The following is a 25,564-nucleotide window of genomic DNA, read 5'->3' on the forward strand; positions in this document are numbered from 1 at the left end:
CTGAGCTGGAAACAGACTGAAGAACAGCAGCTCCAGCTCTGATCCTGACTGATCTTTCCTCACTAAATCCTCTGGTTTTTAATTAACTTCTCCTCTAACAGCGGTTTTTCATCAGCTCTGTCTCATTAGAAAACAGTATGAAAACATTAGCCGCTATGCTAACAATCAGCGGTTATTTCGGGCCAATTTAGCTACATAGGAAATATTTTTCGGTTGTTTAAAAGCGAATTTCTGGCTGCAAAGTCAAGTAATTCTGATCTTTCATCCTTACCTGGGGAAGGTAATCCTAATGAATCCAGTTTTTCGTAAAACGGTTGAAACAAGTCAACACAGCACAGGACTTAAGGAGCTCCGATCGCTCTGCTGCCACATACAAGATGGCGGACGCAGTTACGTACGGCTCAGCGCTCCATGAGGCGTCTACGTATTGATGTCTATGGTGGCAGCAACATTCCACTTCTCACCCTCCAAGGCATCTGTCCAATCAGAGAGCTGGAAATTCCTAAAATAACTACTGGAAGAGTTAAAGGAATTAAGCACTAATCTGTTAGAAATCTGTCAATTTCTGTTGAAAGCACAGCATGTAAATAATAAATCATCATACAATATACATGTAATAAATATCAGTGCTGGTATGGTGGATAAGGAGTAATGGGCACCAAAATTGAAATATGCTTAAAAAAATAAATAAATAAAAATAAAAAATAAAAAAAGCTTTGGGCTGTCTCTGGCTGGTATTTTTTATGATCATTTAAATAGCAAATTTACCGTTAAAAAGGGAAAAAAAATTACCGTTAAAAAGGGCAAAAAGAAAAAATTAAAGCATATTTTCTTCCTTTCTAGATATTAAAACCAACATATCGACTCATAAAGCAGGACGTTGCAATCCTGTACATTTATACAGAAGTTTTCAGAACCATTTCGGCTTGTAGCAGGTCATCTCCTCCTCCTGATGACCCGCTCTCACCCCAGCTGCTTCATTTAACCAGCAGCTAAAATCCACCTGCAGCTGACTGAATAGTTTCCTGCCTCCATGGACGCAATGGAGAAAGCTGTTGTCCTCAAAGGTAAGGTCCATGTTTCTGAAAGCGCCCTCATATCCATCCGATTAGCCCAATGGTTTTATTCCAAACGTTTCTCCCTTTCTAGACGTCAAAAGTTTCGAGTACTCTCCGTCGGAGTTGGACAGGGCCTTTTTCGGGGAGCAGAGTTTCCTGTCCTCTTCGTCTCTGGACCAGTTGTCCACGTCGAAGCCTTCTAACGCCGCCGGAGCGGACGGGTTTGACGGCAGGTCGTCCATCCTGGCGTCCCTCTGCCTGTCGTCGGATGCAATTTCTCCTTCCGTGGGGTTTCTACCCTGCGGTTTCAACATGAAGGAGGCGGACTGCTGCAACCTCTCCATCTCTCCGCAGGGGAAGTTCTCTACCCCCCGCGTGCTTTCCAAAGAGCCCCGAAACTCCGTCTGTTTCGACCAGTCCCACGCGTTTCTCTCGGCTTCGCCGGTCTCCTTGGATGTCTCCGTGATCAAGTCGGAAAGCAACAGCCCCAGGTTCTTCATAGAGTCTGGCACCCAGGAGCAAACGTGGAGCCCCAAACCCCAGCTGCCTGAAGTTTGCCCTGACCAGGGGGCCAATAAAGACGCTAGCTGACTGGATGAAACGTTGCTGGAAGGAAAACCAGACTTTGACTCTCAATCAGGGTCAAATTACAGAATTATTTTATAAAGTGAAGCCTAATAAATCAAACATTTGTTTCCATTAAATAAAATGCAGTGTGAAATAACATTTGTTTACAGTCTTGGTCTCCATGTAGTTTTTATATTGAAACCATGAAGAAAAAGTCTTGACGTGATTGTGGTTCCGATCAGAGTGGAGTGAATTGGGTCTCTGGGTCGAAGTCATGTTCCTGTAAAAAGTAAAACTGCAGTAAGTAAAAGCTCCCACAGCAGTCACCATAGATCATGGTGTCTGGTCTTGAAAGGCATTTGTCAGGGAAAGCAATATTTGCAGGGCACTGGCCCCAAGAATCACCATTTACCGTCTCACCTGGTTAAGTTTCTTGAATTCTACCACCTGGAAGAAAATGTGTTCCAGGATGTGCTTGGCATCCCTGTGCTCTTTATCCAGCTTCGGTGTCACACCCAGAATTTCACCACATTTGCGTACATAAAACTCAAGGTCATCATCTGTGCCTTTAAAAAAAAAAAAAAAAAAAAGTTTTAACAGTTGGATGAGACAATTTAAATCTGTTTCACTCTTAAAGCTTTACTTTACAAAATCTGCATCATTTCCAGTCCATCAGGTCATGTTAGATGTTTACAAGTAGGTCATCAAAATGAACTTTAAGCAAAAAGTTTCCAGTTTATAATAAAAACCTGGTCAGTATGCAGATAAATTTGCACACGGGCAGAAAACTGCAGTGTGATTAAGGAAATCACACAATTTAACTACTAATGCAGATTAGACAATCACTGAAGAAATGGTTGAAAAGACTGATACCTACTGGCTCTATGTAGCATTAAACTAACTTGAACTTAATGCATGAAAAGTTTACACATCTGTATTTGGAATGTGCCATGCATTTGGATTGAATCACCCTGATGTGTTTTTGGTTTGTCTCTAGCAGCTCTGAACACATCCAGATGGAACATTTTCCTCTCTTTATTCTAAAAATTAAAAGGTCAAGTCAGAATGGAGAGTGTTAACATTTTCAAATCCTGCTACAGAAGCAGAGTTTCCCTCTATTTGAGACCATCCACCTTGTCTGGATGATCCTGCCACCACAATATGTTACTGCTCATTCAGGGTAATATGTTTTCATCACAGATGATGGCAAGAAGCTTAATTTCAGTCTCTGACCAGAACACCACCTTCCAAGTGTTGTCCTCCATAGTGCCCATAAATTCACACCCTTGAATACTCTTTTACAAATCAATACATCAACAAAATTTGACTTTTTGACTAAAACTACAAATTTGACAACTTATGGCTTTCAACAACTTTGTAATTTAAATTTTTCTGATTCATACTTTACTTTCCAATCTAGAGGGACAGTTATGTCTTCATAGGTTTGTAATTGTACAAGAAAAAAAATTGAAGTTATTGAAATTAATGTCACAAAATGTGATATGATGTAATTATATGGGGTAATTATTTTTTGCAAAGCCCTGTCTGACGTAGTGGTAATGGACTTAATTTGCAAGCTACCAACTCAACAGGAAGTTAACCAGATATTGGGGATTCTAATCGCCTTACATTTATTGGTAAGTTGGGCGAGTCGTACTTTCTCAGAGGAGAACGTTTCATCGAGATCAAACAGGTCCAGCACGGGAGGAGGCAACTCACTTAACGCAGGTGGAAAGACCTTCAAGGATAAAATAACATCCATCAGTGTTACAATCTGTTTCCTGCTCAGTGAATGCTGAATCCACAGACTCACAGCAGGCTGAAGCTGAGGCAGCGGCGTCTCAAACTGTGGAGTGATGAGCTGAAGTGGCTCGTGTTTCACATTGAGCTGCTTAAAGGAACTGCAAACACATTGTTATAGCTATGAGAGACAGAAAATTACCAGGCGTTTGTTGAACGCTCGTTCCATATACCTTATGACTTCTGGTAAACTGTGGGGCGACAAATTGAACAAAGACATATCAAAGAGGGAGGTGAAGTCCCGCGGGTTCTCGTCTCCCTCCTGTAAACACACTCGCAGCTGTTCCGACAAGCGGCCCGTGTCTGGCAGCATTGTGTAGTCTGCAATCTAGGCGACACAACAACAGGAAGTGAGCTAACGGCGATTGCTGGAGGTGATCTTTTAGTATGGTCCAGTCTGCACACCTCGGGATCCTCTGCGTCGATCTGATTCAGCTGAATGTTTTCTGACATGAGCCACTGAAGCACAACGTCCTGCAATGAAATGCGGTAAACAGTTTTATTTCTGTTTTTGCATGTTGTTCAAAATGTTCTAAATAGAAGCTAAAAAAATCATAAATTTCAAAGGTATGCAGTTGCTGAAATTATGTAACTGATGAGGTTTAAAAGCCCATAAAGCTACTTTTAGTCTTTTCTCCACTGCAACTTCCATGAGACCATACATAAATATAAGTTAACAAGAAAATACGGTTAAACATAAGCAGTTAAAAATCATGCTTTTTATGTAACTGGTGTCCCGGAGAAGTTTGTTTCCTTCTAGGTTTCTTTTTTTAAGAGCAATGTTTGTGTTTTGGGGCTCTGACTGCTGTTATTTACCAGAAAATAGGCTGCAATTATTTTATTATTTTTATCATTATATCAATATATAACACATTTTGTGGTACCACTGGAAAACACACCCCTTTAAAACATTAGATCTTCACTCATTTGTTATCAATCATTTTACAAAAAGTTCTTCAACATTTGGACTCACCATTATTTTACTGTTCTCTTCCCTGTCTGTGTACTGATCACAGAACATGTGGCAGGAACCCAAAACAGCCAGTTTACCAGACTCCTGTGTGAGACAAAAAACTAATTATACTAATTATATTTACAGGTGGTCATGTGATGAAGTTTGGAGGTAAAATATGTAGAAAGAATGAAATCCACGGGCCTTTCCGTGGTAGAAGGCCAGGACGGGCCTGTTGAGCGGGAAGCAGACGGAGCCGGTTGACAGAACAGCCACAGCAGGTTTCATCACGCTCAGTGTGGCTCCAAAAGGGTACACAAATGTCAGAGCCCTGCAGAAACCCACACAGATCAACTCAACTTCAGACCACAGCAACCATACAAACCAAAGCAACCAGTGTTAGAAAATAGAGTTGCTTACTGTGTGTTGTTTCCAATAGCTTCATCCTCGATCACCCCGGTTACCACTTTGCCGGCAGCTCGACTGATTTCCCTTAAACAAACAAAAAAAAAAAAGAAACAGAAAGAAAGGAGAATGATAAAACTTCTGCAAATTAAAGATTGCATTTCCATAACGAAGACCAGAAGGTGACAGCTGACCTGTTCAACACGCCGTTGGAGACCAGGGCCTCCTTGGGGTGAAAGTATTTGTAGTACACATTCCGGACTACAGCGTCTGTTGCAGTGAAAGGAGAGACAGAAAGATTGGCTTTGACTCAGACCGGCGAATCTGGGCTTTGTGTCAGACTGCTGTACGCACCACTGTTGACCATTATTCCAAACTCCTCCAGGAGGAAATTGATGTTTGTGTCATATTTCATTTCTCCTCCCTCTCCAAGCATGACCAGCATGTTTCCTCCTCCATCCAGGTAGTGCTTCAGCACCTCCAGCTGTGGAAAAAAAATACGGGATAAGTTTGCACAAAACAATCTTCATTTTTCCTGAAGCTTTTGTGTAACATTCTGCTGCAGTGAAATGCCTTAATGCACATCACCTCTGATGCTGTGAACTTCTCCCTTGGGCCGGCAGTTATCCACAGCTTCACACCCTTCAGCTTCTCTACAGACAGTTCTTCCTTTATACTGCAAGGGATGAAGATGAGCTACTCAGTAAGGAGGATAAAATCTAAAGTCATGACCAGGTTTCTCACACATAGTTTTAACTTCTTAAATTGGCTTGTATGTAGCCAGTATGGAAGGTAAAGAGTGACTAAATTAAGTACATAAATATACCATAAAATATATACATCATAAAATTAAAAACATCCTTAAATAATTTATCACTGAATAATTAAATATATAATGAAACTGTGAAATATGCAAATAATTAGATGTCCTGGGAAATAACTAAATCTACCTTTTTAAATAAGTTTAGATAAAAAATAATTGGCCTAGTTTTAATATTGTTTTATTTACTTTTATTAATCTACAGGTTACGGTATTTGAGTCAGTTTTTCTTCTTTCTTTTTTACTGTTTTCATGGTTATTGAGCCATTTTGAATAATGTTTTATTCTTTGTGTGTTGATGCAATTTTTTCTTTTTGTCAAGAAAGCTGACTCCCCTCACTGTAACCAAATCTATCTAATGGTCTAAATAAAATTTATTTACTGATTGTACTTTGAAGGAAAACTTTTATCTTAAAATATATGTAATTATTTCACTGTGTATTTATTTATTTCATGGCTCTTGTGGTAGCACTATTGTCATGAAATAATTTAAACAATTCAAACCCAGAGTACAGTGTGAATATCATCTCAATAAGTTAAAATGCCACTGAAAAGTTCACCATATTTAGATGCACTTACCAACCTCCCTACACATGAATGGATTTTGCTTCACAATCCTCTCATGGCTGGAGATATTCAAGTTTCTTGTGCATAATTTTCTACCACTATCTTTCCCTTTCACTCAACTTTCTACTTCTATGATTAGATGCAGCACTCTGTGAACACCAGGTTTATTTAGCAATAACCTTTGACAGCTTACTCTCATTGTGGAAGATGTCAGTGATAGTCTGCTGGACAATTAAGTCAGTTTTCCCCATGACTGTACAGGCCAAAACATTGATGTAATGTTATATTTCGGTATTATAAATAATAATGGTTTTATATAACATTCAAATGTACTAGGGTTTTCATTAGATGTAAGCCATGGTCATTTAAATTAGGCAGACCTATATAGAAGTTTCACGTTTTGAACTGAACTTCTGTTTGATGGCATTCCAATTTATTGACACGCACCTGTACTTATGTGTCGAACTTAAACACGCTGACCGCAGTGGGGTTACTCTTACCTCTGGATTTTCCACTGCGCTCTGAGTCTCTTCTGCATGTACTTGTAGCCATTGTTGATGCCAAACAGCTCTCTTTTAGAAGCATTAAAGATTATGAAGCTCTGTTGTTCTTTCTCCATCATTATTAATGTGCAAACTTAAGACTTCGGGTTGTGTTTGTTTCCATATACCTGAAAAACAATATAAACTGAATATTAAACAAAGTCTCGTGCCTTCAGTTACAGTACTACGTAGCGTGGAAAGCTAGCGGTAATGTTAGCACGGTTGTTTCACTGCACTTTATACAGCGTCAAAAAACAATTAAGCCAGCATTGTTTCATACACATCACAGAAATCGTTTCTAAGACTTAACTTTTTTTTTAAATATACATGTTTGCAGTCCGCAGCTGAAAGGACAAAGCTCAGAAACTGAGAAGCTAATGTTAGCTGCTGTCAGTATCTACCGCTAACGGGGTTGAAACACGTTAGTGTGATCAGTTTTCCGGATATGTGATTAAAAACAGAGTTCAGAAAGGAGATAAAAAATACTTACTTCCTTTCAATAGAATATTATTTTGTTATATAATGTTATTTAGCGTTAACTAAATATCTTAAAGGGCTCCTTGAAGTGATGCATTATGGGAAGAATTGGTAACTAAGGGCGCGAACTACATAGCAACCGAGTGGCGTAGCTACGTGTCAAAACAAAAGCTTCCTCTAAGATTTTAATTCCTTTTGTGGAATTGGCTTATAAAATTGTAGGTACCATATTTTATTAATATTTACATATTTAATTAAATTACAAGCAGGGATAGAGGAGGGAAAGATGACCGAGTCATCATACTTTTTAATTTTAATTTCCCCTTGGGATCAATAGTATTTTTGAATTTGAATTACTCCTAGAGTGATATTGGAAGTTTTCTCTTACTTTTCCATAGAAATCTCCAAAACACTTTCAACACAACTTTTGGGGATTCTGCAAGGAAGTAAAATGTTGACAGTAGATATTTACATAAGCTATATAAAAGGGTTGCACAGTGGCACTGAAAATAGACCCTGGGTTTTAAATTATTTTCATGTATTTTGCATATGTGGGTTATTTCCTGGTACACCGGCTTCCTCCCACAGTACAAACATGGCCGAGTTTTAATTTTATGAAAAAAAAAAAAAATTCTTCCTTGCACAATAATCTCTACCAGTTCCATGTGAAAAGATATAGAAAAGTCTCTGACACTCATTTTTTATGCATCCCTTTGCATTTTAGTAAAACAAAAATAGCACCTACTGTGTTCTGGGTTCTTCACCATCACCCTGTTCATTGAGCTGCTTGTTCCTCACAGGTTTTAAATGCACAAACATTTTATCACAAGTTACAAGCTTTATTGTTACAGTGCAGAATTCTCTTAACTTTTTCACATTCAAGCTAAATACAAAGCACATTTTGACATTAGTGCAATAATTGAAACAAGACTGACTTCTGGGATACCCCTGTAAGGAAAATGATACATTAAAAACAAGTTACCATGCTTTGTGTTTCACGTCATCAAGGCACCACAGGTCAGAAATGTTGCAACAAAATCAACAAAAGAAGTCAACATTGTATATTCACTTTTATATTATATAACATCATTGCATTAATGTTTCCAAGAAATACAGAAAAGCTTAAATCCATTCAGGCTTTTCTGTCTTTGGGAATGTTAATAAATAAAAATTTATTTATAAAATTGAAATATTTCAAGCTGATAGACAATGTTATAAATTCTACACAGTCACAATAAACGGTACATCTGGTTGCATCTGCGGATATCGTCACATCTTTATTAGGTTCTAACATGGCTTATATTTTAGCCTCCAGTGTACAAACATATCACACTCGTTCATAAAACTGAAAAAAATGTTATTCAAGTCCTGACATGTAAAACCCTAGAAGTTAGAAAGATTGTACTCGCTCCCCCAAATGCATAAATAATTTTAATTTGATATTTGAACACTTTAAAAGCAATCCTTCCATAAAACACTTAAAACAGCAGATGTCACTCATAATTATAGCAAATATGTAATAAAAAAAAAAAACTGCTATAGCTTGCTGTTCTCTGGGACAGGTTTGACTCTGAGGACCCCTTCCTGAGAGCACGAGGCAGCCAGGACCCCATCTCTTCTCCACAGCCGGCCCTGAGCCAGTCCTCTGCTGCTTCCTGCAGGAGTCAACAACCACACACCAAAAACGAACACAAACGTTAGGCTCAAACTGGAAATGGAGAAAAATTTAGGAAAAAGGACAAATCTGAGGTATCGTATCGGCCGATACTGACCAGATACAGAAAAACAGCTGAACTGACTTAAAACGCTTCTCTGTTTAAACACAGACATAAATGTAGTGAATTACAAATCTATTTGATAACTCTACACCAGTGCAGCACACATAGATACACCGATGGCTTTACAACCTTGGTAAGACATGTAAAAACAACAACTTTATTTTGTTAAGTCAGTGCAATTTAAAGTACAACAGTTAAGTAGAAACTGAAACAACAGGTTGGCTATGTTGGTCAAACATATAAAAATAAATTGCAACAAACCTTTTTTCAAATGGTTCAGAAAACACAATTAGGAATTCTAAGTATGATGTAAAATAAATAAAGCTTGACATCACTCAAAATTAGACTGAAAGATCTGCCCTAATGGATAGGGCACATTGCCACTGATAACATATCCAGAATTTTTTTCAATATTGGCAACGATTTAGATATTAATATCAGATCGGTGCATCTCTAGGTATTAACTGGCTAGAGTGAGACTTGAAAATGGACACATCCCAAAACGTAAGGCTGAGCAATCTGTGTCCTTAGTTTAAGTATGATTACATGCAAAGAGCCTTTCAGAGCAATTTAATAAACTCCAACTTGAAGGTTCAGGTACCACAGCTTCTGTTGTCATGGTTGGTAAGTCAACACAGGGAAAATTAGAGCGGCGAGAGTTTATAATGATTTAAACAAGTCACTTGGTGTCCAAAGTGGGCTGGCATCCTGCATGTTTTATTTCTCTCCATGATTTAACACACCTGGATCCAATGATGGCTCATTAGAAGGACTAAGAAGAACACTGACATACTGAGAAGGTTGTTACTACCACCAGGGGGAGAACGACAGCATGCAGGGTGCCTCGCCCTCCAGGACCCACTTTGGATACCACTGCTCTAAGAGGCCCTTGTTCCACCACTTCAAATGAGTGAGTCATTCATTAATCAAGCAGCACTCAGAATGGTGCCAACACTTATTTCGTATTTTGCTGTTCATCTTCACCATTGTTGTCCAGAACAAAGCAGGACAGGTATGTGAGGACAGCGGGGTTACAGGAGGAGGTTCTGACCTGCCCAGGGGCTGTCACACTCGTACAGCATCCACTCGTCGCTGCGGAAGGTGCTGTGGAACCACATGGCGTGGTCCAAGGAGGCGGTGAAGCGGGCCTTGTATTTAGGGTATGGCAGCAGTACCGTCCCTAGGAGAGCAAAGTCTGACACGTAGGCGGCCACACAGCAGTGCAACTTCATGTTTCCTTCACCTGCATGGGAACAAAAGCCATCTGCATCCACAGAACTCATTCAATTATATATATATATATATTTTTTTTTTTTTTGCCGTTATGGGTTGTTCAGATATTACCAATATGTCCTCGCGCTCTGGCCCAGAACAGCCTCCGCGGTTGTCCTGAAACGTGGCGGTAAAACTGTGCTGGGCTGACGGGCTTCACCTCGATGGGAACCTCAGTAGCCAGGAGTTTGTTCAGGCCTTGTTTTGCACTCTCTGTCAGGTCTGGTTTACTGTGAGGTGAGCAGATCCTCAGATCACATTCAGAGCAGAATGAAGACAGAGTTTGTTGTGCAGCCAGATGGAGCAGTGAATTCTCATCTATCCTTTTTCTACAATTTCATTCATACTTTTTTAAGGGTGAGGCATTGCATGTTTGGACAAATCCCTTTGGTTTTGGATGTTGTGCAACTTCAATTTTTTTTTACTTTCAGAGAGCTGGTGTGATGCAAACCATGGAAACAAGGTGCTTTTCCTTACAACCAGTAGCTAATTGGCATCTCAAAAGATCAAATGATACCTGAACTCTGACCCCAGATCAGAGGAGAAGGCGGCTTCTCCTCTGATCTGGTCCAGAGAGAGGGAGGAAGTTCAGACCGTCTTAAATTTAAAACGTTTTAGTTATTCCCTCAACTAGGCCTGTCAAGATAACATATTTTGCTTGATGATAAATTGTTCCAGTAATTATTACGATAAACAATAATATTGTTGTTTTGAAGTAATATATTTATACTGGTGTAATGATACACTCTCAAAGACCAAGAAACTTTAATTCTTTCAGTAAAAATTTAGCACAGGAACTGGAAGACATTTTAAATATCCAAAGTAAACAACAACCAAAAACGATAAAACAGAAATCAAATCCATGCCCACACAAAAATAAAATGGATTAAGAAGTCTGTAAACAAACTTACCCTTCAAAAAATATGAGTGGAATCAAAACTGTTGATTTCATTTTAATTTATCATGAGATTAATTGATTGCTTACCTCCAACATTGATTTTGATTATCTGACACTAAAACACTACTGTAAAAATATTATTGCTATAATATTCACTAGCAAATTTCACACAGGTGGGACAGAGTGCATCAGCACCATGTAATTCTTTCACCCCATCAAAAGCCTCATGTCCACCACAAAATACAGACAGCAGAACATCTTTGACCTTCCAACCAAGCTCCATCACAGAGCGCCATACCTGAGGTAACGCTGGATGATCTCCTCAACGGTGGGAAGGTCTTCAGGCTGAGGGACCACCGGCATGGGGAACTGGTGCTGCAGCGGGCTCGGCTGCAGCAGCTGGAAGGACGCCTGGCAGATCAGGATGGGCTGTCCGTGCTGGATGGCCTTCACAGAGCGCACAGTGAAACTGCGCCCATCTCTAGTGCGGTCCACCTGGTACAGAACCGGTACCTTGGGGTCTCCTGGAAGAAAAGAAAGGAGGAAAAAAACAAACAAACAATGATTCAACTCTTCAAACTGTTGCTTGGCTCCAGATGTTTCATAACCTGAGTCTTACCTGCTCGCACAAAGTAGCAATGGAGTGAGTGGGCATAGAGATCGTCACTGACCGATTTGGCAGCAGCCACCAGAGCCTGGCCGATGATCTGACCGCCAAATAAGCGCTGTGTGCGTGGCACCCAGTGGTGCGTTCCCCTGGGGGAGAAAGAGATGGGACTGAAATAAAATACTCTCATCAGATCCAGCTGCTAGTAATAAAACATAAAGCTTCCTGCAAGCAGGTTTAGTAGCTTCTAGCTGCTCCTAGAGATGAACTGATCGAGTTTGGTGGATGACCATTTTGATCTCCAGTTCATAGCAAAATATAAAAATAAATTAAAAAAATTAACAGTTCTCATAAATACTGTTTTCCAGTAAGGGTGCAATAACAAATAGGCTCCAATTTCCATAACGTCATGATCAGCTGAAACCGATGTAACTTAAGTTTGTTAAGTTGTGACAAAAAGTTGTCACAACTTAACAACACAACGTTGTGCATTTAGTGACAAAAAAATTTGTATCGGCCAAATTTGGAATCGGAAGGTTAGGCTTTTTAAAGATTAATGATCGGCCAGAAAACTACAGTCGGTGCATTTCTTTTTTCCAGCCTTTCTGACATTAGCAGCCATTGTTAATTCATATTGGAAGCAGAAGCTAGATCTCACTTTTTTGACAGAGAAAGTGTGATCTCTAAATTTTTAAGAATATAGAGATCACACTTTCAACTCTAACTTATTAGAGTAGACAGTATGTGGAATCAGACTGCCTGGATGCAATATTAGACGGACCTTCGTATTCATTTTACTTAGTGCTAAAGCTAACAGAGAGGAGTGGGAACACTGTGATGAAAGAAAAGGATTCAGGGAAACGGAAGTCAATCGCACTCATTATTGCGATATTGAGCATACATCATATTTTGGGAGCTTTTTGTGTCCATCTGATGCTAGCACAGGTGTTTTCCCAAAAGACTTCTCACATTTTTAATACCAGGAGGCTTCAGAGCAGATTTAAAGCCTTAAAATGATAAAAGTGTGTTCCGCTGAGCAGCTGTCTCCTGGAGTCCATCTGTCACTTGGACTTAGTGTCTTAGACCAGGGCCCTTAAATCCTTAAAATAAAGAATTTACATATAAGGTCCTTAAATCCAGGCCTCAAGGACTGGGGTCCTGCAGCTTTTAGATTCCCTCTGCTTTAAAACACCTGTGTCAAATAATCAGGTCATTAGCAGGACTCTGTAATTCAGCCACTTGATTGACTTGTGTTGGGCCAGACACATCTAAAAACGATGTGTTGAGTACGATGTGAAAGATTTGATTTTTGATTTTCTCATCAGTATAAAAACTGGCCAATTTTAGTTAGGAGATTATCTCAGTGCAAATCTAAATGTTTGTTTTATATTACAATCATTACAGTTACAGGAACTGTAGTCCACATGACTATGCAATTTGTTAGAGTAGTCTATTATAAAGCATATTTTCCCAGTGGTTTGTTATATATATATATATATATATATATATATATATATATATATGCTTTTTTTCTTTTAAAACAAAAGATTAAGAATAAAATAAAAAAGTCACTGCTCCGTCTCCAAAATGGTTTTATCTATGTTAATCTTGGAAAAAACAGGCATAAGCTTGGAGCTGCCTGCATGCGATTCAATCATTTTTAAAAATGAGTCGCGATCATGTGTATTTTTCAACCCATTTATTTACGTTTGCAGCGATTTATTCAGGCATTGTGACAGTCACCTACCCGGAATCGTTACACTGACAGAGACGGTTTTCGGTATTGAACACCTCCCTAAAAACACATCTGTAAAACTGTTTATCCTTTCAAAAGCCCCAGTTAACTAGAAGCAAGTGAACTAACTTCTAAATGTTGTAGAAGTGACGAACTGGAGCTACTTACCTGTAGAGGTCAATGTCCAGCTGCTCCAGGTTTAAAACACTGGTAACCAGGACGCTTCGGAGGTCCTGCGGGTACGGAGCTCCAGAACTTTCCGAGCTGTCATCCTCAGCTGAATTATGTGACTCTATTATATCAATTAACCGGTTAACGGCATCACTCTCACTCACTTTCCCGTCTGCCATTTTTCTTTAGCACTTCCTCTTATTTCCTTAAGACTCGGTGCCAATCAGATATATTGCTCTTTATCGCCTCCCAGTGATGAAGTGAGTTATTTTCAAGCTTTCCAAAGCATATATTTGTAGATTACATATGAAATATTAATAGTTTTCGCACTAAAAAAAACAGTTAATTATATTTTTCAAAAGTATATTCCCCTCAATGTTTTCACATTTCAAGTACAGCCTAAACTTCAACGTATTTTGAATTTTATGAAATCTAACACAAAGTTGTGCATAATTGCGATGCAGTGGGAAATTCTGCATGTTTCAAAAGTATTTTTTGAAAACATGCATCCAAGTCTTAGTTATATACATTATATTTTCCAAAGTTATGCTCACCCATCCTAAATAGGACTCAGGTGTTCCAATCACTTCTATGGCCATGGGTGTGTAAAATGAAGAACCTAGGCATGAAAACTGTTTTTACAAACATTTGTGAAAGACTGGGTTGTTCTCAGGCGCTCAGTGAATTCCAGAGTGGAACTGTGATAGGATGTCACCTGTGCAACAAATCCAGTCGTGAATTTTCCTCACTCCTAAATATTCCACAGTCAACTGTCAGCTGTATTATAAGAAAATGGAAGTGTTTGGGAACAACAGCAACTCAGCCATGAAGTGGTAGGCCACGTAAACAGACAGAACGAGGTCAGCAGACAGTGAAGAGGTGCAAAGAGGTCGCCAACTTTCTGCAGACTCAATCACTACAGACCTCCAAACTTCATGTGGGCTTCAGATTAGCTCAGTAACAGTGTGCAGAAACTTCATGGAATGGGTTTCCATGGTGACCAGCTGCATCCAAGCCATACTTCACCAAGTGCAATGCAAAGCATTGGATGCAGTGGTTTAAAGCACTCCACCAGTGGACTCTAGAGCAGTGGAGGCGCCTTCTCTGGAGTGACATATCGCGCTTCTCCATCTGGCAATCTGATGGATAAGTCTGGGTTTGTTGGTTGCCAGGACAACGGTATTTGTCTGACTGCATTGTGCCAAGTGTAAAGTTTGGTGGAGAGGGGATTATGGTGTAGGGTTGTTTTTCGGGAACTGGGCTTTGCCCCTTAGTTCCAGTGAAAGGAACTCTGAATTCTTCAACATACCAACACATTTTGCACAATTCCATACTCCACACTTTGTGGGAACAGTTTGCAGCTGGCCCCTTCCTCTTCCAACATGATTGAGCACCAGAGCACAAAGCGAGGTCCATAGAATACCTGTGGGATAAATTAGAACATCTCGTCCAACATCATCAGTATGTGACCTCACAAATGCACTCCTGGAAGAGTGGTCAAAAATCCCCATAATCTCTCCTAAACCTTCTGGACAGCCTTCCTAGAAGAGTTGAAGCTGTTCTAAAGGTGGACCAATGTCATATTGAACGTATGGATTAGGAATGGGTTGTTCCTTAATCTCATAAGTGAGTGAAGGCTGGTGAATGAATGCTTTTGGCAATATAGTTTATTAGTCAGATTGGAAGCAGAGTGACTGAAAATAGAGGCAGCTGGTACTATTTCCTTGCAGCAAGAAGATCCTGTGTTCAAATCCCACCCAGTTCCATTTGATTTTAATTAAGAGTATTAGAGTAAATGGAACTGAAAACAAAAGCATGCCACACTTTTCAGAGTTTTATTTCTGAAGTTTTTGTAAATAACATGTCATTTTCTCTCTTCCTCACAGTTGTATGCTACTTAGATGACAGGACACTTTGAAGTTTTGTGGTTGTAACAAGACAGAATGAGGAAAAAAATAAAGAGAAATGATTATTAATAAAAGGTGCGCATAATTAGGCAACATTTGTGAGGAATAATTTTGGAAAATGCTGGAGATTTGTCTTTCATTCAGGTCATAATAATCCTCAGTACCACATTAAAGAGCAGCCACACATCTGACTTGCTTCTTGAAGATGTTTTGTCTCTTATCAGGGGTTGGGCAGATTCGTGTTTATTATATAACATGATGATTACATAAACCTGGAAGAACGGCTGTCCAATCGTATTCTATTCAATCCTTCAACGAGGAAAAAAAATCAGGAACTATCGGATAGCTTTTGCTTTGTTTGTAACACTCGCAGTAAAGATCCAATAGTTTCTCATTAACTGTTACTAGCTGTTGGTTAGCATCTCCAAGTAAAGTGAAGCATGACCATATATGCAAATTCCTGAATGACAATGGCATAAAAGATTTATAAAAAAAAAATCAGAACATCAGAACTGAGCATCAACACCTGCTGTGTGAACATATAGCTTAAAACTGGAAGCATCTAAAATAAAAGGGAAAATAGAAATGTCATATGCTCAGAAATGTCCTTGTTTTTTCTGGAAAATTTCTGAAATTAATCTAAAAAATTGAGTTTTTTTTTTTTGTGCTGAAAATGTCCTCTTTCTTTCTACCTTCTATGTCCAAACTGTTGTAGTATCTTGTACTGTGATGTATAGTAAATAAACTTAATAATAATAATGAAAAAGCCACAACTTTATTTGTTCTGAAAACGTAAAGTCACTGAGAAAAAAAAAAAAAACACAATAATTGCTGCTAATTATCAAATCTGTTTTAAGGAACAGCCCACTTTCACGTTGTCTAACTCAACTGTGTGTTGAGAAAAATCTTGAGAAAAGATTGAAGGGGCTTTTTGGGGGAGTGGGGGAATCACGTGTTTTTTGGCACCGTCGACACTCTCTATAATGCTGCGCTCGTAATGGATTTCCCGCTGGTGGCTGCTGCTGACCGGGGAGCCGCAGCTGCAGCAGCGGAGCGCAGCGCATGAAATCAGCGCCTACCACTTGATGCCGCTGACCTTGGCCGGTTGGTTGGCTGTTGGCGGAGATCACGCCTCTTTCACATCAAGCTTTTTTTTAAACATTTTTTTTCCCCTTCTTCTTTCTCCAACCATGGCATCATCCTCATCATCAACAGCATCACCATCCGACGGGCTGGATGATGAATGCGTGGTGCAGCGCGGAAGATCTCAGAGTGACCCTAGCAGCGTCACCGAGGTCCGCTCGGGAGAAGCCCACGGTCCAGGTAAGAGGATAAGAAGAGGGCGCCGGCTGGACGTCTGTTTTTTTTTTCTTTTTTTTTTTCTTTTTTTTTCTTTTTCCGTTTGAAGCCGGTGAATCACGTGTGCGTGGTCGCGTGCTCGGTGATCCCGCTGATACTGTGTGCAACATGCGTCGTCATGTGCGTATTTTTGCGCTGCGCTGCAGGGCCTTCCAGGAACAACCCCCCCCCCCATTTCTGAGACTGTGTGTGCATTCTGCCATGCTTCCATCACGGTGTCGAGTCTGTGAGCAATCTGAAAAACAACCTTATTATTCCATAAATCTGATAATTTTCATTGGGTTTATGATGTTTTTGCTTTGAATTTTTCCTTTACATGTTCCCTTTACTTAAAGCTGGAGCAGCGCTGCTGCTGCTGCTGCTGCTGGTGTATTTGGCTGTTTCCATGGTGATCCAAATGGCAGAAGGCAGTGCCAGGCTTTCCAACTGTGAGGTGACATGGTGCTCATCTGTCTGCTCCACTTTTTTTCCACGTCTTTCCAGCAGCAGTCTTAAGCCTTTCCAAGTGAATTGCCGGTTCAGGCCTTGACGTTGGCCTTTAGTGTTGAGGTGGAATCCCTATTTCTGCTGGACGTTGTTGGGAAGGTGTTTTCTGTTGCTTGGCAGCCCGGGAGCTTTTTTAAAAGCTACTGCTGTGGAGTGTTGATAAATGCATAGGAGTATAGTTTTTTTTTCGTTTGTTTTTTTTTTTTTGTGAATTGACAGCAGATTATAAAAACCTCAATCATTTTCATTTACATTATTTATTGTTTTTCTCTTTCCTCTCTTTCTACCAAAAACTGGATGACAAAAGTCTTCAGTTCGGTTCTTCGGTCTCAATAAGTCATTTTTTAAGGACAACATGTTTTCTTTACAGACTTCATGATTTATTTGTTATTGTTTCTGTTGTTTTCTGTATTTATTTTGAATATTTAAAATTTCTTCCTGTTTGTGTTAAATGTTCATTCTCTGAGAGTGTATATGTTATTATGCCATTACAATGTTATTACTTGAAAATGGTCTCAAATCAACTATATGATCATTTACGACAATAACTTCTGGGACAATTTATCATGCCAAGGACCAAGGCCTCCCCACACAGGCCACTTCCGGCCCCTGCACCACCACAGCACCCCACTTGAAGGTCCTTTTAGTCTTAGGATTCTTTGAGAATATGAGCAGTGGAGAAACCAAAACTGTAAGAAGAATCTTGTAAAGTCTGCCAAAAGCTCTGTAGAGTAGACCAGCTGCTCTGGTTAGATGAGGCCAGAACTGAATGCTAAAGGCTGTATGTGGAAGAAAACATAGCCAGTTACCAAGCAATGATTTAGATCAAAGCATCTATAACGGCCTAAATCCAGTTAAGACTTTGTGGCAAGACTTGAAACTGATGTTCGTACACACTCCTCAGCCTAGAGATGGAGCAGATCCACACTTTACACATTCATAAATTCTGTTTGAACACGACGCAGTCAGCTGTCATTGGACCTGAGGTCTCCAGGAAGGATCTTCTAGTCCTTCTGCCAGCGGCTGACTGACTCTGGCTGTGTTGATGCCCTTGCTCCTCTTCATGGCTCATTCTGTTCTCGTGGTTGTTATGGTTATGAAACTGTGTTCATTTCTGTCTGAGAAGCTCTGAGTCAACATCAGAAGGGTGTAAAATGGCCCTTGTGTAATCGTTTTAGACCTAATGTCCACCCACCAGCCCACAGTTCCCTTGTCAGCGTCTTCCATCCGCATCAGGATGCTCTGCAGCGAGTCGTCCCGCTCCTCCCCTGCTCTTCCATCCCATCACACTTGATGCTAGCACTTTAGCTATCAACCCTGTTATGACTGAATTCACTGCTTGAAGAATCATGTCCATTAATAGGGATAAAAGTGGGAGCAACAGATCTCTGATGTCAAGGGAATCCGCTGCATAATCGCCTTGACAACATTTTCATATGACCTCTCAATACAAGTATTACAAAGTAATGCATTGCAACACTTGGACATTTAAAGTTTCTAAGTTTTGTACCTCTTATAAGGCAAAATACCTACCAATGGATTGTAAAGGGGTGGTGTCATGTAAAAATAACTTTCTTGAGCTTTACATCATGTTATTATTTTCCTATTCAAAAACATGAGTGTTACTTTATTTTTTCATACATATTTGAGAAATTCTTTAGTCTCCTGTGGCAACCATTCAACTGTACAAAACTGCACAATATGGGTTAAATGGTTAATAGAGTGATGACTTCCTTTCAGAAAAGCATATATATAAAAAAAAAAAAAAAAAAATTCCCTTCTCACCCTCCGCGGGTGGTCTCTTTCATCCTCTGAGCTCGGGTCCTCTACCAGAGGCCTGGGAGCTTGAGGGTTCTGCGCAGTATCTTAGCTGTGCCTAGAACTGCACATTTCTGGACTGAGATGTCTGATGTTGTTCCTGGGATCTGTTTGAGCCACTGCTCCAGTTTGGGGGTGACTGCCCCGAGGGCCCCGATGACCACAGGCACCACTGTGGTCTTCACCTTCCAGGCCTTCTCCAGTTCCTCTCTGAGGCCCTGGTATTTCTCCAGTTTCTCGTGCTCCTTTTTCCTGATGTTGTGGTCACTTGGTATTGCTACATCCACCACAACGGCTTTCCTCTGTTCTTTATCCACCACCACAATGTCCGGTTGGTTCGCCATTACCATCTTGTCTGTCTGGATCTGGAAGTCCCACAGGATCTTAGCTCAGTCATTCTCCACCACCTTTGGGGGTGTTCCCCACTTTGACCTCGGGGCTTCCAGTCCATATTCTGCACAGATGTTCCTGTACACTATGCCCGCCACTTGGTTATGTCGTTCCATGTACGCTTTCCCTGCCAGCATCTTGCACCCTGCTGTTATGTGCTGGACTGTCTCAGAGGCCTCCTTGCACAACCTACACCTTGGGTCTTGTCTGGTGTGGTAGATCTGAGCCTCTATTGCTCTGGTGTTTAGGGCCTGTTCCTGGGCGGCCAGGATGAGGGCCTCTGTGCTGTCCTTGAGTCCAGCTTTCTCCAGCCATTGGTAGGATTTCCTGATATCAGCCACTTCAGTTATTTGTCGGTGGTACATCCCATGTAGGGGCTTGTCTTCCCATGATGGTTCCTCCAGCACCTCGTCCTCTGTTCCCCATTGCCTGAGACATTCGCTGAGCACATCGTCCGTTGAGGCTTTGTCCTTGATGTATTTATGGATCTTGGATGTTTCATCCTGGACAGTGGCTCTCACACTCACTAGTCCTCTGCCTCCTTCCTTACGGCTTGTGTACAGTCTCAGGGTGCTGGATTTGGGGTGGAACCCTCCATGCATGGTTAGCAGCTTCCGAGTCTTAACATCCGTGGCCTTTATCTCTTCCATTGGCCAGCTGATTATTCCGGCAGGGTATCTGATTACTGGTAAGGCATAGCTGTTTATTGCACGGATCTTGTTCTTGCCATTGAGCTGGCTTCTCAGGACTTGCCTTATTCGTTGGAGGTATTTGGCTGTGGCTCCTTTCCTTGTGACCTCATCGAGGTTGCCATTTGCTTGTGGTATTCCCAGGTACTTGTAACTGTGTTCTATGTCTGCTATTGTTCCTTCTGGGAGTGAGATCCCTTCTGTGCGGACGACCTTCCCTCTCTTTGTAACCATCCGGCCACACTTCTCTAGTCCGAATGACATCCCAATGTCAGTGCTGTAGATCCTGGTGGTGTGGATCAGTGAGTCGATCCACACGCTCTTGGCATACAGCTTGATGTCATCCATGTATAGGAGGTGACTGATTGTGGCCCCATTCTTGAGGCGGTATCCGTAGCCAGTCTTGTTGATGATTTGGCTGAGGGGGTTTAGGCCTATGCAGAACAGCAGTGGGGACAGATCATCTCCTTGGTATATGCCACATTTGATGGACACTTGTGCAAGTGGTTTGCAGTTGGCTTCAAGGGTGGTTTTCCACAGCCCCATCGAGTTTGCAATGAAGGCTCTTAGAGTCCTATTGATGTTGTACATGTCTAAGCATTCAATGATCCAAGTGTGTGGCATTGAGTCATAGGCTTTCTTGTAATCAATCCAAGCGGTGCACAGGTTGGTGTGTCGGGTTTTGCAGTCTCGGGCGACTGTGTGGTCTACAAGGAGTTGGTGTTTGGCTCCTCTGCTATTTATGCCGATGCCCTTCTGTGCCGTGCTCATGTATTTATCCATGTGCCCGCTTATCTTAGCTGCTATGATGCCTGACATGAGCTTCCATGTTGTAGAGAGACAGGTTATCGGCCGATAGTTGGATGGGACTGAACCCTTTGAGGGATCCTTCTGGATCAGGATTGTGCGCCCTTCAGTTAACCATTCAGGGTGAGTCCCATTCTGTAGCAGCTGGTTCAGTTGAGCTGCCAGTCGCTCATGGAGGGCAGTGAGTTTCTTTAGCCAGTAGGCATGGATCATGTCAGGCCCTGGTGCTGTCCAGTTTTTCATACCTGAGACTCTTTCTTGGACATCTGCCACAGTGATGGTTACCGGGGCTTGTTCAGGGAGCTTGCTGTGGTCCTCTCGTAAAGAGGTTAGCCACTGTGCATTGCTGTTGTGGGACGCCTCCCTTTCCCATATGCCTTTCCAGTATTGTTCAGTCTCCAGCCTTGGTGGGTCTGCTCTGTTGTTATTACCCTGCCATTGAGAGTACACTTTAGCTGGTTGGGTGGAGAAGAGCCGGTTAATCCTCCTGGCTTCATTCTCTCTTGTGTATCTCTTTAGGCGGCAGGCCAAGGCTTGGAGCCTTTGTTTGGCAGTTTCGAGTGCTTCAGGTATGGGCATCTGGCTGTACTTCTTATGTACTGGTCTTTTCATTGCACCTCTTTGGAGCTCTGACAGTTGTTGCTGTCAGAGCAACAACTGTATATAACAACTGTATATACTATATATATATATATATATATATATATATATATATATATATATATATATATATATATATATATATTATATATATAATAAAGTCGCAGTCAGGCTCAGGATAAACCTTTTCATCACATAATTGAACCTTAAACCAAGCAATTCTTTTGTGACAATTTAGATTAGTTCTGGATAAATGATTGTCTCAGCTTTCATAATCTGTTAAAAATCATAATGGATTTTTTTTTTTTAACAAAATCATTGTTTTGTCTTTGTACCAAAATGATTTTATCTGAGCTGGGACTGGTTAGATTAGTTATATCAGTTATATCAATTATATATTTTTTTAATCATTTGATTAAAAAAATATAGTTGCCAGAACGTGAAAAAAGTGAAATTGCTATTGTTCATGTTCTGTTTTGCTGTTTTTCTGAACAACATGCCGGCCTGCTGAGGCTCCGCTCGTCTCTTGCTGTTGCCCTGTTGCCTGCAGCCTGTGAGAGCCTCTTGTCCTTTTTAAAGTGGGCGCTGTTGTTCTTTTCTGACATGCTGCGCTAACATCAGAGGCTCTTATCGTCCGACCGCAGCAACTCCACCTCCACTGTCCCTTCTCAGCTGCACATGGCCTTCAGCTCAGTCCTCTCTATAAGTCAAATGAGAGAAGGTATGGGCAGCTGCATGAGGCTGGGATTCCTTTTATTTTGCTTGCCTTATGTTTTATTAATCGGGGAGCCTGTTTATAAGACAGTTTGTCTCATTCTGAATTCAGAGCTGTGAGCGAACTGTGAGAACAGAAGACCCAGCGCCTGGCAGCTCACGCCTACATGCATGCATAGACCCAGCAAGGAGTATGTGCAAACCGTCTCCATAGACACACAAGTCATGGAGCGCACACTCCAGCTCACAAAAGGTGTTCCTATAGTCTGGAAAGAAGAAACAAAAGAAAATCTATTTCACTCACACAGCATATCTCTGTCTCTGCAGGATTGCAGCGTGTGGCACCTATTGGCAGAATCTGGGTCCTGAAGCTCACAGAACATGGATTCTATCTCTTGCTGCAGCCTCTTCCTCCATGTTTTAATTCACGCCTGTTCTTAGTAGGGGCTAATTTCAACTCCCAGAACCGTTTTATTGAGAGCAATGCTCGAGTTCTGGGTAATTAAGAGCACCAGAAGGTTTCTTGATAACTCAAGATCAAAAAATTGCATGGAAACAATACTGAAGAGGACCTGGGTGGACTGAAAAGGCTAGAATTTCAATTTTGGTGGAATCCTGTTCACATATTCACCAATTTGCAGATTTCTGTGGAACGGAGCTCCAGGTTATTTGTGGAATAACTTGGAGTTACTGAATATGTGCTCTATTCATAGATTCATGGAGCACATAAAACTTCAAAGAAAATGCAGCGAGGGAAGTGGTGTGTTTGCAAGCTAATATACAATGAATGTGAATATTTATGTGCTTCAGTTATTACTATTGCTCTTTTAGATTGTAGGGGCCCATGGGTGGCCATGGCATGTTGTTTGTGTCAAAATTAAAACTATTGCACATCCAACGGTGTCTACTTCCTTCTTGAAGGAGGCTGTATCCTTTCTAAAACTAGCTACTGATTGACTAATAACAGCCATCGCTAGCAAATTAGGAGACAACTTGCATAAGACTAGTATGTCTAGGCTGGTTAACCTCTGGATTTGCCTTCTTCCTCTGATGTCCAATAGCAGAAGTAGGCTAATGCTAACATTGGCTAGGTCAGGATTAGCTTTGGAGATACTGGTAACTAGCATGCCTGGGCTGGTCACCCACTGGATTGCCTACTAACTGTGCTGTCCCTTACCACATATATGCTAGCGCTAGCATTGGGTTGGCAAGCAATAGCCTTACAGAGGCTGGTGGCCATCATCCCAAGGCTGGTCATTTGTAATTTATAAACTTTTCTTTAAAGAACATTTTTTTGAGAAAAATGGTTGGTGTACAATCTGGAGTTGATATAAATTAGATATACTGACTTGTTCTTTTGACAGTTTATTGTAATCCAATTTTTCAGTACCTTGAGCATCTTTAATTTGTTCTAGTTGATTAAGAACTAGAACAAATTAACAATCTCTTCAAACTGAAAGCAGACTACTTGACACCTAGTTTGTACTTTGCGGATATAATGTCCTGTGATAAGGAAGTAGCTACCAGTGGGTGTGTAATATTCTTAATTTTGACACTGGTAGCGTGATGGGAGAAAAGAAGAGAGATACAAGAGGTTATTGAGTTAAAAGGAATGTTGTAAGCTCAAGACATCGTTTCCAGTGTTTAATGCAAATGCAACTAGAAGCTGAAATACTTATGTGCAATGATACCTCCTCAACTCTGACTGGTTGTATCCCCGCTAGTCTGCCTACAGACCAAGGTCTCAGTTTGTTGAAGAGAAATCTGTTGAGGTTTCAAAGTATATGTGAACACCAAACAGACCAGATACCGCTCCAAAAGAAGGAAGCAGACTATAGCGCAAGGCATTCTGGGTAAGTACAACCAAAACAAATGTGTGTATATCACCACCACAGGTAAGGAGGAGAACAGGTTGTTGAAGTGTTTGGTTTGTTTTACACAGTATAGTTTCAAAGGGAACCACATCTGCTGAAAATATAACAAATGCTGTGATTCTGGTCCCCAATCCAACAGTCTGCTGGACGAAGGTGTGAAAAAATCCTTAGGTTCTGCTCTACAGAAGGGTATTTATCTCAAACATTTTAACCAGATGTATTCAAGCTAAAACAAAAACCTTGAATTTAAAGAAGCTGGAAACCATTTAAAAACAAAAGAATTGAGTCTTTTTGTAGACATCTGAACAAACTTAAACCGTAATACTTTTGAAGGGAACAAAGTAAATGCAGCAAAACGGGGTCAAAAAGTACTGAAACAGTCAGTAACGGTCGCCACCAGAGGGCTCCACTCTGCAGATGGGATAAATAAGTGAGGTGACTGTCACGGCGGGCCTGGTACCACAAGCAGCAGATCTCTCATACAGGATAGGGACAAATGGAGTGTACAAGGTCGAACTTCCCACTGAGTGAGGATGCACAGTCACTGGAGTCTGGATTACTCAGCAGCTTGCTCCAGGGTTTGCGATTGCTGCCTGACCACTGTACACTCAGTGTTAGAATGAACATCGGGATATTTTGAAATGAAATCCAGTCAGATGTGGATAAAATGAATAAACCAATGCTTTATTTCCCTCATATCCTGGATCCGCATACAGTATTTTTAGACATGCTGCAGGCCCCTCAATTTCTTCCATCTTGTTTTTGTTTCAAAAGACGAGCTGCACTGATGAAGGCATTAACATGAAGCCATTTGAAGTAAGACTCCTTATGTATCCCTATAGGTGCTGCTGTGTATAGATTTTACCCTTGAGTTTTGGTGGCATTGATTCTTTTAAATTACTTGGCTAAGACTGAGTGGCTCAGAAGAGCGTTCAAATCATATCTCCGTATTTTCTGCCGAGTCATCTCCTGCGTTGTTATGCTCTTTGCAGAGACGTCCCTGGGTCCCACTGACTACAGCACCCTGGGGTGAATCACAGAGAGCACGACAAAGCATGACATCACCCTGGACCAATCTAACAAGAGGACACAAGCACTATTATGCAGGAGGCTGTCATGTGATTCGGAGCAGCAGCAGCAGCAAAGAAACAGAGCAATAAGGGTTTTATTTCTACACACAAAGACAAAGCACGTCAAAATATCAAGCAATGTGAAAGAAAATGTCTTTCAGGTTTGTCATGTGCAAAGGCTAATCCGCCATTAATCCCCTC

At 40.9% G+C, this 25,564-nt stretch overlaps 2 protein-coding genes across 3 annotated transcripts; both read right to left on the reverse strand.

Annotated features, from left to right (window-relative positions):
* Window positions 1-1,694: 1,694 nt before the first annotated feature.
* ift52 (intraflagellar transport 52 homolog (Chlamydomonas)) lies at window positions 1,695-7,317 on the reverse strand. Its single transcript, XM_014977583.2, has 14 exons — window positions 7,202-7,317; window positions 6,670-6,839; window positions 5,371-5,458; window positions 5,137-5,266; window positions 4,977-5,052; window positions 4,798-4,869; window positions 4,582-4,708; window positions 4,399-4,482; window positions 3,831-3,899; window positions 3,599-3,753; window positions 3,439-3,526; window positions 3,255-3,363; window positions 2,046-2,191; window positions 1,695-1,905 (listed from the first exon to the last, which is right to left on the reverse strand). The coding sequence occupies exons 2-14, from the start codon at window positions 6,789-6,791 to the stop codon at window positions 1,864-1,866; spliced, it is 1,308 nt and encodes a 435-aa protein (XP_014833069.2). The 5' UTR covers window positions 6,792-6,839; window positions 7,202-7,317; the 3' UTR covers window positions 1,695-1,863.
* Window positions 7,318-8,006: 689 nt separating this feature from the next.
* On the reverse strand, window positions 8,007-13,865 carry acot8 (acyl-CoA thioesterase 8). 2 transcript variants are annotated; one of them, XM_014978127.2, is made up of 6 exons: window positions 13,647-13,865; window positions 11,756-11,892; window positions 11,435-11,660; window positions 10,311-10,468; window positions 10,018-10,230; window positions 8,007-8,843 (listed from the first exon to the last, which is right to left on the reverse strand). In XM_014978127.2, the coding sequence occupies exons 1-6, from the start codon at window positions 13,826-13,828 to the stop codon at window positions 8,725-8,727; spliced, it is 1,035 nt and encodes a 344-aa protein (XP_014833613.1). In that variant the 5' UTR covers window positions 13,829-13,865; the 3' UTR covers window positions 8,007-8,724. The 2 variants fall into 2 exon arrangements, with proteins under 2 accessions (XP_014833613.1, XP_014833614.1); XM_014978128.2 differs by having other exon boundaries at window positions 10,018-10,209; window positions 13,647-13,864.
* Between the last annotated feature and the right edge of the window lie 11,699 nt (window positions 13,866-25,564).

Source organism: Poecilia mexicana, unplaced genomic scaffold (genome assembly GCF_051168715.1).
Source record: "Poecilia mexicana isolate PSO_F unplaced genomic scaffold, ASM5116871v1 scaffold_5, whole genome shotgun sequence".
Lineage (NCBI taxonomy): Eukaryota > Metazoa > Chordata > Actinopteri > Cyprinodontiformes > Poeciliidae > Poecilia > Poecilia mexicana.

Coding starts and splice junctions, on each gene's coding strand:
- ift52 (XM_014977583.2), bottom strand. CDS start 6,791: ATGATGGAGAAAGAACAACAGAGCTTCATAATCTTTAATGCTTCTAAA. Junction 3,900..4,398: donor AAGAGAACAGTAAAATAATG/GTGAGTCCAAAT, acceptor ATTTCATTGCAG/GACGTTGTGCTTCAGTGGCT. Junction 2,192..3,254: donor CGCCCAACTTACCAATAAAT/GTAAGGCGATTA, acceptor TTTTTTTTAAAG/GCACAGATGATGACCTTGAG.
- acot8 (XM_014978127.2), bottom strand. CDS start 13,828: ATGGCAGACGGGAAAGTGAGTGAGAGTGATGCCGTTAACCGGTTAATT. Junction 11,661..11,755: donor TTGCTACTTTGTGCGAGCAG/GTAAGACTCAGG, acceptor CTTTTCTTCCAG/GAGACCCCAAGGTACCGGTT. Junction 10,469..11,434: donor ATCATCCAGCGTTACCTCAG/GTATGGCGCTCT, acceptor CTCACCTCACAG/TAAACCAGACCTGACAGAGA.